Source organism: Salvelinus namaycush, chromosome 24 (assembly GCF_016432855.1).
Source record: "Salvelinus namaycush isolate Seneca chromosome 24, SaNama_1.0, whole genome shotgun sequence".
In the NCBI taxonomy this organism is placed as follows: domain Eukaryota; kingdom Metazoa; phylum Chordata; class Actinopteri; order Salmoniformes; family Salmonidae; genus Salvelinus; species Salvelinus namaycush.
Window position 1 is genome coordinate 20,536,707 of NC_052330.1, and position 13,866 is coordinate 20,550,572.

Sequence of the window (13,866 nt, forward strand, 5' to 3'; positions counted from 1 at the left end):
CAAGGCTGCTTTTAAAAGTGTGATTTCACCTAAAACAAAACTGGCAACTTCAAACAATATACAGGATTATACATAATGTTGATAGGAAGATGTTCACAGAATTGGTAAAATAATTTATGTTCATTCATTAGAGGTAGACTGCAGTATGTATGTCAAATATTGATACGGTGAGACATTTGGGTATCTTAAGCACATGTGGGACATTTGCATCAGCCATTTTCTCGGACCGTGACTGGAAATGAAGATTGTCATGCAAGTGAGTTGGAGTGTTTTTCATATTCACTCACCATCATTTTAGTGTCTCGAGGATGATGGCATTCTATACTAGTAGTGACATGTACAATGTGACAGGCCTCAAGGAGGATAGTCTCCTAAAACATTTTTATAGTATTTTTAAAAGGTGCCACCTTGACAGCCACAAAAGTGAACTTTTTTACTCATGTGGATTTTTACACTCTTTGGCTCTGCTGTAAAATAATGGCATGTGGGACAAACAGGCTTTTGGGCAAAATACAAAATATTTTGGTCAAAATGACTTGCCTGATGTAGGCTTAAACTGCCACGTCTCCATTCTCTACAGACAGGGACCTACACTGTGACCACCCCCTCAACTCTGGGGCGCCTCCTCCTGGTTAAGCTGGAGAAAGAGCAGTACCTGTTCCTGCCAGAAAACAAGTGGTTCTGCTCCAAGGTTGTCGTGACGACACCTGAGCATGATGTCATCTACTTCCCCTGTTACAAATGGGTGTCCAGAGGGGAGGTTGTGGAGCTGAGAGGAGGAAAAGGTGTGGGAATAAAATACCCTAGTCAATGTTATTTATCATATAACTTCTGCATAGCTGTATAACTTATATTACAAGAATGTAATTAAGATGTGATACATTTGCCTACTTTGACCTTCTTTGCTCATCCTCTGTCATCCTATGCCTCTCCACTTCACAGCCAGTAAGGTTTTTGAGGATGAGCTCCCTCTACTGGTGCACCATCGTAAAAAGGAGCTGGAGCGTCACAAGAAACTGTTCCAGTAAGTTTTTACTTCCCAGCTCAACACACTGACATACCTGTCCATCTGTATAATGCTGTAGATTACTGTGAGTATATGTACACATGCCTGTGTAACTGTTCACATTTCTTTGTTTCAATAAGTGTGTGTTCTTGTCCCACCCTCAGGTGGAATGAGTTTGCTGAGGGACTTCCCCACATTAACAGTGCCAAAGAACTATCAGCCCTTCCTGCTGAAGTTCTCTTTTCCTTTTCCAAAGAGGTAGAGACAATCTACACAAGAGAATCAGGGTAGGTTCAAAGCAGTGCATAAAACCCACCAATATAAAACCCACCAATATAAAACCCACCAAAACCCACCAGTGTAGCATTCTTCCATCTGAAGATGCAAACACAAAACCATCCCTAAGACTGTGAGATGGTAATAACATAACATGAAGGAAATATCCCTGTAACCTTTCACCTTTCGCCTTTAACCCCATCTACCCTCTTCCAGAATGTTTGAGCTCAAACTGAAGGGCCTTGCAGACTCCACCAAGCAGTGGGAAGACTTTGATAAGATGAAAAAGGTATTCTGGTTCAGAAAGACACCCATCTCAGGTAAAAGAGCAGACCCCTCAAGTTACAACATCAAACATAGGGTGCATTATTAGATGTAATTGCAGTAAACAGCAACTTGCTCTTACATCAGTGGGCCCTACCAGCTTAAAAATGATACCCAGGTCCTTGCTCTTCAAAACCATACACTTGTTTGTTGAATCAATCTAGAGATTTGTTTAAGCTTACATGAACATAATACCTCCATCCTAGAATATGTCTCTGAGCACTGGAAGGAGGATGACTTTTTCGGGTCCCAGTTTCTGAATGGAACCAACCCCAATGTGATCCAGCGCTGCACAACACTTCCCCCCAACTTCCCTGTCACAGATGAGATGGTACAGCCCTCCCTGGAGGACGGGAGTTCCCTGGAGACGGAGATGAAGGTATGAAAAACAAGTTGGTAATAGCCACGCCTTGTATCTCTATATATGCTGTATAGATTTGTATATTATCACAGGTGGGTGGTGCTAGTTAACAATACAATGGAGTTAGGGGAAGGGTTTCTTCCTCTAAACTGGTGGTAAAAATGTATTTGGTGTTCCACAGGGTTCATTGCTTGTGCCCCTGTTGTTCCCTTATACAACCCCTTGATACCTTAATACTTTAAGTAAATTAAATGTAGACCACAAATGCCTTAACTTCCATCTTCTTTTGTCCTCCCTACAGAAAGGAAACATATTTATTTGTGACTACAAGAGGCTTGAGGGTGTGCCAACCCGGGTGGTAAACGGTGAACCACTGCCTCTCACTGCTGCTCTCTGCCTGTTCTACAATAACCCAGAGGACAATCTGACACCTATCGCCATCCAGGTACATACACCTGCACCAATGGCATACTTAAGTGACATAGACATTAGGGTCAAATGGTAAACTAAAACATGCAACTGTCTTCAGATTTTTTTTTAGACAATTCAGCATAAAGCTAAAAATACAGATATAGGATCTTAATTTGATCACCCTGTTGCAGGAAAACTGTTAGTGTATTTGAGGTTTAAAAAGATTTCGGAAGTTTGTAATTTCCACTCTGAAATTTCAGACTGGATTTTCCCTTACCAAAAATGTATCAAACCCTACAAAAATGTCCATTAATTATAATTCACTTAATAATTCACATTTCCTGTTGCTGAAGGATTATTTTCCTCCCTGCAGCAAACTCGCTCAAATTAAGATCCTACATCTCTAGTACCATCCTAACTGTTCCACAAAACTCAACCAAATGTCGTTATAAAAAAAGAAGAATAAAACAACCATAAAAAAATTATTTAAAAACAAGAGAAAGAAAGTCTTGTTAACAGAAAAGAAAGGAAAAAACATGTAAAACGCTTCTACTCAAAACAAAGCTACTTTCCACAGTTATCATTACATCACAGCCCCTAATCAATATCATGTATGTACAGTATTCAAGGTTATTTAAATTATAGATCTGAGAAGGGGGAGTATGTTTGGATCCATATTTGAATGTTGATATGACATTAATATGTTTATTTGCTAAAATGCTACATGTTTGTGTACTGAGAATTGTACCTGAACAATGTTGTCACAAAAGTTTTGTTTTTGTTCAAACTTGCCTTTATTCCTTTGGTTCTGGGTTTCTCTGACCTCACAGCTGGAGCAGCAGCCCTCTGAGCAGAACCCCATATATCTGCCTAGCGACTCTGAGCACGACTGGCTGCTAGCCAAGATGTTTGTGAGGAACGCGGATTTCATTGAACACCAGAATAGCTACCATCTGCTGGGCACTCATTTACTGGCTGAGGCCTTTGCCATGGCAACCCTCCGGAGCCTTCCTATCATGCACCCTCTCCACAAGGTATGACAGCCTGACACAGACTGTGGTCCCACCAAACAATAACACTATCACAAAGTGTCTTGTTTCAAGATGGAATCCTCATTAGGGGAAATAGCACCACTGTCCGCCCCAGCACCTTTGTTATTGTTTTTGTTTTGTGGACGAAACGGACGTGAAGTGCGTCGATCAGTGTGGTAAAAACAAATTGCAGTACATATTCTTCTGTTATGTCGCGTGTGCAATGATATTCGAGGGAAAAACACAGTGTTTGTTGTTTGCAGTAACTTCTTTGTTGTTATAATATCCCAAATGCATGTGGCAGTTTCACCATTAATGATTCCATTTTTTACTTCAATTTACTATGTTAGAATAATGGGATGTCAATATGTTAAATGTGGCCGGGGCCAGTCAAAAACATGATTATCCTGTCTTTTATATATATTTCGAAACTATGAGGTTGGAATAATACCGTGAAAACAGTGATAATGCTCTTTAAGTGTAAGAGGTGTTTGAAAAGACAGACTGAAATTTCAGTTTGTTTTGATGGGAAGGAGTTTCGACCTGCCTGGTGACATCAAGTGGTAAATTAATTAATAGACCAATAAGAAAGAGCGTTCCAAACCTTTTAAGTTTTTAGTTTCCCCCTCCCCACTCAGACCGCTCCCAGACTGTCCTAGTAAAATTCTTGCTTGAGAAATTGCTCCTTGCTAAAAAGCTACTTGTGTTTCTTTTTGACCATTTTAATTGAAACAATCACAGTAAGGTACTTAACTTCTCACGAACAACAACACAGAGTTACACATGGAATAAACAAACATACAGTCAATAATACAATAGAGAAAAACTATATACAGTGTGTGCAAATACGTAGCCAAAATGCACAAAATTCTCCGGATATATTTTGGACAGTCACCTAATCTAATCAAATAACTCATCATAAACTTTACAAAAAAATACATGTTGTACAGCAAATGAAAAATACACTAGTTCTTAATGCAACTGCTGTGTTAGATTTTTAAAAATAACTTTAGTACGACATACAGCTTACGTTATAGCGAGACAGCGCCCGTAATGAGGGCGGAAAATAGGAATAAACATTTTCCACAGAAATACGAAATAACATCATAAATAGTTCCTACTTTTGCTGAGCTTCCATCAGAATCTTGTACAAGGAGTCCTTTGTCCAGAATAAATCGTTGTTTGGTTTCAGAATGTCCTCTTCTCCTGTCGAATTAGCAACCAAAGCTAGCCAAGTGGCGCGAAGTTGGCCATCGTCACCAAACGCAGAGAACGGAAAACGCCAAAACTCCCGATAAACGTTCAATAATCTGATAAAACTATATTGAAAAAACATACTTTACGATGATATTATCACATGTATCAAATAAAATCAAAGCAGGAGATATTAGCCGTCTATACCGAAAGCTTTTCAGAAGGCAATCCAGGGTTCCTTCCCGCGCCTTGCTGGACAAAGGAAATTTGGGGTCACGTCATTCCAAGAGCTCTTGTTCGACCTCAGATCAAGCTAGACACCCCATTCCACCTCCCACTGCCTGTTGACATCTAGTGGAAGGCGTATGAAGTGCATGTATATCCATAGATTTCAAGCAAATGAATAGGAAGGCCCTGGAACAGAGCCTCGATTTTTCACTTCCTGACAGGAAGTTTGCTGCAAAATGAGTTCTGTTTTACTCACAGATATAATTCAAACGGTTTTAGAAACTTGAGAGTGTTTTCTATCCAATAGTAATAATAATATGCATATTGTACGAGCAAGAATAGAGTACGAGGCAGTTTAATTTGGGCACGATTTTTTACAAAGTGAAAATAACGTCACCCTATTGACAAAAGGTTAATTGTTACCCAGAAATTATTTGATATTGAGATAAAATGGCTGCGTTGGACTGTTAATAAAAGGATCCGCCCCTTTTTTTCAAATTTCACCTGAAATTACATACTCAAATCTAACTGCCTGTAGCTCAGGCCCTGAGGCAAGGATATGCATATTCTTGGTACCATTTGAAAGGAAACACTTTGAAGTTTGTGGAAATGTGAAAGGAATGTAGGAGAATATAACACATTAGATCTGGTAAAAGGTAATACAAAGAAAAAAACCCCCCGTTATTTTGTATTTATTTTGTACCATCATCTTTGAAATGCAAGAGAAAGGCCATAATGTAGTATTCCAGCCCAGGTGCAATATACATTTTGGCCACTAAACTGCAGCAGTGTATGTGCAAAGTTTTAGACTGATCCAATGAACCATTGCATTTCTGTTCAAAATGTTGTATCAAGATTGCCCAAATACGCCTAATTTGTTTATTAATAACTTTTTATGTTCAAAATTGTGCACTCTCATCAAACAATAGCATGGTATTCTTTCACTGTAATAGCTACTGTAAATTGGACAGTGCAGTTAGATTAACAAGAATTTAAGCTTTCTGCCAATATCAGATATGTCTATGTCCTGGGAAATGTACTTGTTATTTACAACCTCATGCTAATCGCATTAGCCTACGTTAGCTCAACCGTCCCGTAGAAGGGACACCGATCCCGAATAAGTTTTTAACAAAGATTTTTCAATGTATGTTTGTAACTTTCTTTACTTCCCTCTTCCTAATTGTCTGTACTCGGTCCAGTTGCTGATTCCCCACTTCCGTTATACCTTTCCGGTAAACACCATTAGCCGTGAAATACTTTTTGGACCTGAAGAAGGCTTAACTAAGGTATTTAAATACAGAAAAAGTATACACAGCTTAAAAGCTAATTCAATAGACATTGCTACCCTAACGATAACAAATGCATATTTTATTGAAGTGTCCCAAAAAATTACAAAAAAGCGAACATTTATCCAGGACACCACTTTAGGACTGGAGGGGTTGAAGGAACTCTTGAAAAGGGCACACTCAGAAATCACCTACAGCTCCCTCTGTCTGCCGGAGAACATTGTTGCACGAGGACTGGAGTCCATCCCCAACTTCTACTACAGGGAGGACGGCCTGAAGCTGTGGAACGTCATCAACAGGTGGAGCTATGGCTACACTGACGGACGTATCAGTAATACCTTAGTAACCTTAATGGCCAATTAAATAATTGTATTGTAAAAATAACACAAACATAGATAAGTGCTTGATTGTTGTGATGTGAAGCTTTGTCCAGGGGATGGTGGAGCACTTCTACTCCTCTGACAGTGAAGTGTCCAGGGACTCTGAGCTTCAGGACTGGATCAACGAGATCTTCATTCATGGGTTCCTTGGAAACGGAAAGTCAGGTATGATGACTCATCAAATTAACAGATGAAATGTCACTGTTGTAGTTCTATTATTTAAGATCCTTCTCCTCATCCACTGATGTCTCCTTCCCAGGAATCCCTCAACGATTTGACACAGTGAAGGAGGTCATCAAATTCATCACCATGGTGATCTTCACTGTGTCAGCACAACATTCCGCTGTCAGCATGGGACAAGTGAGATGAGGAAGAGAGCAAAACAAGTTAACAAATGACATTGCAGGACTGATAAGTGTATACATATATATTTTTTTAACATATTACTTCTTTCTCTTTCCTAGTTTGACTACTGCAGCTGGGTACCCAACAGCCCCATATTTCTTTGCAAAGCTCCTCCCACCACTAAGGGGTGCTCTAGCATGAGCACCATTTTTGAGACACTGCCAGATGTCGGCTCAACAGTGAGGGGAATGGCTTCCATATGGCTGCTCAGCAAGAAATACTCAGACTTTGTGAGTTTTGACCTCAATGATTTGACCCTCTTAGATATGGTATTTTTAGAGTCATGTCTGTGATATGCTGCGGTCACTGTTGCTGCAGTCATTGACCCTGTTCGAATACAATTGCATCCTTCCTTTCTCCCTTCCCACCCTATTTGCTTGAGGTAATCACAGGTCTGTGTGTGGGTTAGGTGAAAACATTGTCTCCACCAGAGGAGGCTGGTGGGAAGAGCTATAGGAGGATGGGCTCATCGTAATGGCTGGAATGGAATGGATAGAACGGAGTCATGTGGTTTGCATATGTTTGATGTGTTTGATACTGTTCCAATTATTCCATTCTAGCCATTACAGTGAGCCCGTCCTCCTATATCTCCTCCCACCAGCCTCCCCTGGTTTCCACCCCATTGCTTTCACCAATCTTACAGTTACAGATCAGCTATTTCCTTAAGGAAATAAGAAAAGAAGTGTGCATTTTGAAAGTATTCAAACAGGGACATTGTTGCTCAAGTCTAGTCTATACCCGACACCAATGAAGTGGTGGGAAAAGTAGAATTGTCATACTTGAGTAAAGATACCTTCATCGAAAATGACTCAAGTAAAAGTGAAAGTCACCCAGCAAAATACTACTTTTAGTAAGAAGAGTAAGAATTTAAAAGTATATGGTTTTAAATATACTTAAGTATCAAAAGTAAATGTAATTGCTAAATATAATAGGCAAACCAGACGGCACGATTTTCTTGTTTTTTTATTTAGTGATAGCCAGGGGCATACTCAAACAGTCAGACATAATGTACAAATGAAGTATTTGTGTTTAGTGAGTCCACCAAGTCAGAGGCAGTAGTTATGACCAGTGATGTTCTCTTTATAAGTGTGTGAATTGGACCATTTTCCTGTTCTGTTAAGCATTCAAAATGTAACGAGTACTTTTGGGTGTCAGGGAAAATGTATGGAGTAAAAAGTACATTCTTTTCTTTAGGAATGTAGTGGACTAAAAGTAAAAGTTATCAAAAATATGAATTGTGAAGTAAAGTATAGATACCCCAAAAAACGACTTAAGTAGTACTTTAAAGTATTCTTACTTAAGTACTTTACAGCACTGCTCCAATGACCCAACAGGCCTAATTATCACAAATACATGACTCACTCATTTGCTTCTTATATCTGGAGATATATTATATCTGGAGATATTTTCTTCTCCCACAAAGTAATAAATTGGAATATCGTCTGTTTTCCTCAGATCCCCCTTGGCTCATACCCAAATCAATACTTTGACGAGACTGATGGATACTTTGACGTGACCAAGCAGATGATGAAGCACTTTCAGGCAGAGTTATCCTACCTCAGTGAGTCAATCACTGAGAGGAATTCCACATTTACACCACCTTATAACTACCTGAACCCTGCAGAGATGGAGAATAGCGTATCTATGTGAGCCGGTTCATGTTACCATAATGATTGAGCATGCAAAGATGCTTGCAAGCCCTGTAGTACAGGGCGTAGTAGTGTGTCCAAGGAATATAGTATACCCTGCTGCCAATGACTAGAGCTATGCAAATCTGTTACTAATTATGAGCATTCAAGTGAACATTTTATTTAACCTTTGGAAAGATGGAGAATGTAAATAGACTCCATCTTGTCTTCTTTGATCTCAATGACCATGTTTTATTGCACTTCCTCTCAAGTTAACATGTGGTAGTGAGCAGTTTTATGTACTTTTAATTATCAAATAAATTAAAGTTTGTCTGATTCACTGAAGCTCTATGGTGCTGATAAAAAAACAAAGAGCTAGACAAACACAAGGAAGATCATGAAAGGTGTTATTGAAGATTCATTTTATTAAACAGCAACAAAATCACATGCATTGTTGGGACAGCTCCATGTGACCACGCATGACTTCTCTTCCTTTGTTTTGTGTGTTGTGGTCACTTTCTGGTCCAACCCACTGGTCCTTCAAGTCCAGTTTGCAAATATCACATATTGATCCCCACCATATTCATTTAAATGAGGATGCTTTTGGTACATTGGTGTAAGAGTGACCAGGGACTTGCACATTTTATTAAAGTGCTATATGGAAAATAACTCGCTGAAAGGCAAGACAGTGAAAATATTTATATTTCTTTCTATGTATAGTCAGTATTTGTCCAAGAAAATCATGTTACCAAAATAGGGACACAATTTAAACACCAACAACCCATGCAAGTTAAATTGTTAAATAGTACTAATTTACATCTAGTATGGATACACTGCAGGTCAAGAAACCTACTGTAACCGTGTGTCAAGCAGATCAAGTATTATTTCATACATTAAGGCTCTTCTTCAACCGTCATACAACACGGGACACAGGGAGAACCTCAATTGCATACTGCTGACGTCCTCTCCTCCTCAAAACCCATTGGATGAGAAAGCCAGAGGTCCCTCCTCTCTGACCTACTCCTCCAATGGGTTTTGAGAAGGCAAGGAGAGGACACGAGTAGTATGCAATTGAGATTCTCCCACATTCTTTTTCAATATAAAAAATACATGTAACATCAAAACCTATGGTATTAAATTACACAGTGTAGCTAACAGAGGTTAGGTCATGTGTTGCTCCTGGAGCTTCAAGATGGAGAGGAGGGATCTGTCTCTGGCTGTGCACATGGACGGCAGTGGAACGGCCTCCATCTTGCGCTCTACGGTGTTGTAGCGGCACGTCCTCAGGTGGTCGGACATGCTGGAGACTTCGGCAAACCGCCACTCACTAACGGGGCTGAAGGCAGTGCTGAATCTCCACACCTGCCCAAACAGAACAAGAGAGTATTGATAAGAGGGCAAGAGAGTTCAATCCAGTAGTATTAGCCTATACATGCAAACATTTAAATGGGGTATAGGGTAAGGGATTTAACATCAGTGCTATTGTACATGTGTCAGTGCCGAAATAAGAAGACCCTATCGTGGCAGTGGCACGCTAAAATCCTAGACTGGGAATGTAAATCCTCAGATGTGGTTGTAAATATGTCTGTAAACTATAATACTGGCGGTCTAAAAATCTAACTTTTGCACATCTTACACCTGGTGGTCCAGTTTCAGTCAACAAATGTGAGTTATTTACCCTGTCTTTGATCTGCCATGAGAAGGTTCCGTTTGGGTACTGCCTCCTCTCCCACCGTAGTTCCACTATCCCCCGGGACTGCAGCAGGCTAGCACACACGTCCCTCATGGTCCGCGACACCACGGACAGCTGGCACAGGCTGAAGCCGTCTAGGAAGCGGGCCACATGTTCCAGCACCTCAAAGGGAAGCCCACTGAACTGGTCTGATTGGGACTCGCCCAACGGTTCCCCCCCAACGGGGCTTGGCTGCACCCCAAATGACCGAAGGTTCCGGTCATGGATGACCTTTGAACCCTGGGATGAGGGGCAGAACCTGCGCTGGGAGTAGGTGCAGCCGTAGTAAGCCAGGGGACAGCGGTGCTCCATCCAACCGTTGAGGCCCGCGTGGATGTCCTCGTGGACGTTCTTGAAGTGGGAGGAGTACTCATCCCTGCGGAACAGCTGGCCACAAATGAAGGAGAACATTTGCTGGAGACGATTACATGGCATGTTCCGTATCTGTGGAACCTCCTCTAGAACCAGGTCCAGGCGGAGGGTGCGGAAGGGGCTGGGGTAGGATAGTTGGGGCGCGTGGTCGCAGGCAGCCGCAGACGCTACGTCGCCCACCCTTGTGCTGGTCACCAAGATGGCCGCTGGGAAAGTGAAGGTCTGCGTGCCGAAGTCGACGTGGAAGCCGTCTACATAGGTCGTTTCAGAGATCCTGCGGCACTTGCGAGACTCCTCCAGGCAGAAGAGGAGGGCTGCGGTGATCAGGTCGATCTCCCCCAGGCCCATGGGGTCGTCCTCCTGCTCCAGGTCTGATGTATCCACTGCCTTGTCCTCCATTTTGGGTCTAAACCTAACCCGGACCCTTCGTCCATTGGACAGAGCAAACTGGCCCAAGCCTCTGAGCAACTGGTGGTTCTGGAACTTCCTCTCCAGCCCTCTGTCCTCTAGGACCACGTGGCTGGCCCTGTGTGCAATACCCTGGTGGATATGCAGGGGTGGTGCTAGTGGAGGGTCTGGGTGAGACTGGGGTTGTGGCTGTGACTGAGACACACAGGACCCTTGAGGCACAGGTGACAGATTCAAGTCATCTTGCACCTTGACTAGGCATACTGTTTCACTGGAGGACCAACTGGTTCCAGGCTGTTGCTGGTCTGCTGAATCTGAACCTAAGACCTGCTCCTGTGGCCTCTTCTGGGAGCCTTTCCCACTCAAACAACCATTACATAGGCTCTGTCCATCCATCCCCTCAACACTCTTTGAGGCCCTACCTAAAAACTCCATCTGCATGTTGCCATCAGCAACAACATTCATGGCAACCTCACTGTCGGTTCTGCTGACCACTCTCAGCGGTCCGACTGATGATCCTGCCTCAGCATCTTTCATCTCAACATTCATTGAGTCTGCATCTTCCAATTGATGGAAGCTGCTGTTAGGTTCCGCCTGAGGGTGAGAGGGGGCTCCGTTGATTGGGTCTGTGTATTTGACTGTGTTGCCGAGGTCACCCAGGGCTGTGACCAGGCTCCTCCTTAGCTGGACTGTAGCCTGGTGGAGTTGGTGCAGCTGTCCATAGCACTCCTTCAAATTCACACCCTCAGCTACAGGACCTTTGACCTCCAGTCTGTTGTGAAGCGGCAGCTCCTCATTCCTGTCACTGCTGTTCTCGCTACGCTGAGGCTCCAGCACTGCTCCTCCGTTGATGTGTTGCTCTGTGTTGTTGTCAGAGGTGCTGTTAGCGCTGTTGAGGACGTCCAACGCAGCGGCAAGGCTCCTCGCCGTCTCCACTGTGGCCTCGTACAGCTTGCTATACCGCTCCTCGTTCAAACCGTTTATTCCGTTGGCAATTTTATCCTTCGCTGAGCCCAGCGGTGGTGTCAATGGTGGTGGTGAATGCGTCGTCATTGGTGGTGGTGACTGCGGTGTCAATGGTGGTGGTGACTGCGGCGTCAATGGTGGCGGTGACTGCGGCGTCAATGGTGGCGGTGACTGCGGCGTCAATGGTGGCGGTGACTGCGGCGTCAATGGTGGCGGTGACTCAGAAGTGGCAGCTATAGGGTCGGCCACCACCAGCACAGCTGAGTCCGAAGCAGTGTCCTTCTCGCTCTCTACGGCGACAACCGTTGGCTGTCTTTCGACCGTGGGCGCCATGGCGACCACCTTGAGGGACTCGATCAGCGTGTGTTGGTCCTGCAGGGCGAGCGCCATGTCCAGCTGCTCTGTCTCCTCCACCCCCCAGCTCAGGCTCTCGTATGAGGTGTAGTCCAGGCAGCTGATCGGCCACCTGTTCCACTCCATGGTGCAGCACACCACGCCCGCTGGGCACACCTCCAGGTGCGCGGGAATCCGGGTCCGCACCAGGGTGGCAGGGCAGCCAAAGCCACTGTTCAGGCAGGGCACCCTCTCCAGGGGGCAGAGGAGGCGGTGCTCGGGTCCTTTGCAGGTGTGGAAGATGGCCCCGCAGAGCAAGGGGCAGGTGACCAGGTCACAGGAGATACCAGGTTCAGGCCTGGTCATACACCTCTGACTCAGGCAGGTCACACAGTGGGTATGTTGCAGCTCCATCTTTAAGAAGATGGGCAGTGGAGTTTCTGGAGGGGTGTAAGTTGGAGCAGGAGGGTGTGGTGGTGGGAAGGGGAGAGTCCACAACACTGAGAGGGAAAAGGAGACAATATACACAGGAATGAATGTTAATTCGTGTGTACAAGCGGATGCATACAATACAGTACACTAGTCATTTCAATTTGGTTGAAAAATATCAAACCCAGCCATTCATTCCTCAAGTAGCAACAGTGTAGCAAGTAATAACTTGGATAGGAAATGGGTTATCTACAGTAGCTTAGCTCAGTTCAATACCTAAGCTAAAGAGCGAGCTAGCTTAGCTATGTTGAGTCATTTTTAACACCAATAGCCTAATAATAACTTGGCTGACCAGCTACTTAGCCTAAGTTAGCCGCTAGCTAGCCAGCTTTGTCAGCAAAGGAAAACAAGCCAGCTAGTAAGGTTCAGCTTGATAAACCAAAAGCAAACCTAATGAATGAAGAAATACTATTTGAGGGACTGATTTCACAGACTGGTCATGCTGATGGTAGGATTCTGTGTAGCTGTTAAGACAACTCCTAACATAGCAAGAAGACCGTGTCGCAGTCTGAGTGACGAAAGAGCCACTAACTTTCAGCTGTCCCATGAACAACAACTCAGCAAGAAACTTCAATTCTTGGCTAATTACCGTAGCGTTGACGTGACTCGATTGCTCAAACTCCACGACTATAGTAATCCAGCTACTTGTCCGTTTATATTAAAGTTACAAATGGATGTAAACTACTTTTTTCCTATACATCTCTCCTCTTGTCTTTCAATCAACCTCCCTATGCGTTGTCCGCTGTTGCTTCTCCCTCTATTCTAAACTGAGAGATGATCCTAGGGATGTGTGTTCCCATTGGACAATGGTTGTCATGTGGGTCGGGGTGTTCCTTCCTTCCTGTAGAAGTTTGCGAGATAGGTCAAAAAAATTAATACATCTTCAACCTGGGAAGTTTGGCCAGTGAAGTTTTCATAAAACTACTCTTATTACATCTCTAAGTAATCGTATACCATATCTTCATACTACTTTTTGATATTAGGTAGTAATGCGATTCTTGATTAGCAACTTGAAATTAGCAACTTGTATCATTTT

General features: G+C 43.2%; 2 protein-coding genes across 2 annotated transcripts; one reads left to right on the top strand and one right to left on the bottom strand.

The window, feature by feature from the left end:
- Window positions 1-238: 238 nt before the first annotated feature.
- Window positions 239-8,552, top strand: LOC120019325 (hydroperoxide isomerase ALOXE3-like). Its single transcript, XM_038962622.1, has 14 exons — window positions 239-256; window positions 581-785; window positions 943-1,024; window positions 1,171-1,293; window positions 1,499-1,602; window positions 1,813-1,985; window positions 2,269-2,412; window positions 3,209-3,412; window positions 6,031-6,117; window positions 6,247-6,416; window positions 6,541-6,662; window positions 6,757-6,857; window positions 6,962-7,132; window positions 8,358-8,552. The coding sequence occupies exons 1-14, from the start codon at window positions 239-241 to the stop codon at window positions 8,550-8,552; spliced, it is 1,899 nt and encodes a 632-aa protein (XP_038818550.1).
- A 389-nt stretch (window positions 8,553-8,941) lies between these two features.
- LOC120019075 (F-box only protein 30-like) lies at window positions 8,942-13,579 on the bottom strand. The gene is made up of 3 exons (XM_038962312.1): window positions 13,420-13,579; window positions 10,209-12,841; window positions 8,942-9,892 (listed from the first exon to the last, which is right to left on the bottom strand). Exons 2-3 carry the CDS (start codon window positions 12,753-12,755, stop codon window positions 9,692-9,694), a joined length of 2,748 nt encoding a protein of 915 aa, XP_038818240.1. The 5' UTR covers window positions 12,756-12,841; window positions 13,420-13,579; the 3' UTR covers window positions 8,942-9,691.
- Window positions 13,580-13,866: the final 287 nt, after the last annotated feature.

Coding starts and splice junctions, on each gene's coding strand:
- LOC120019325 (XM_038962622.1), top strand. Junction 786..942: donor GGAGCTGAGAGGAGGAAAAG/GTGTGGGAATAA, acceptor TCCACTTCACAG/CCAGTAAGGTTTTTGAGGAT. Junction 1,294..1,498: donor ATCTACACAAGAGAATCAGG/GTAGGTTCAAAG, acceptor ACCCTCTTCCAG/AATGTTTGAGCTCAAACTGA.
- LOC120019075 (XM_038962312.1), bottom strand. CDS start 12,755: ATGGAGCTGCAACATACCCACTGTGTGACCTGCCTGAGTCAGAGGTGT. Junction 9,893..10,208: donor CATGGCAGATCAAAGACAGG/GTAAATAACTCA, acceptor CTGTTTGGGCAG/GTGTGGAGATTCAGCACTGC.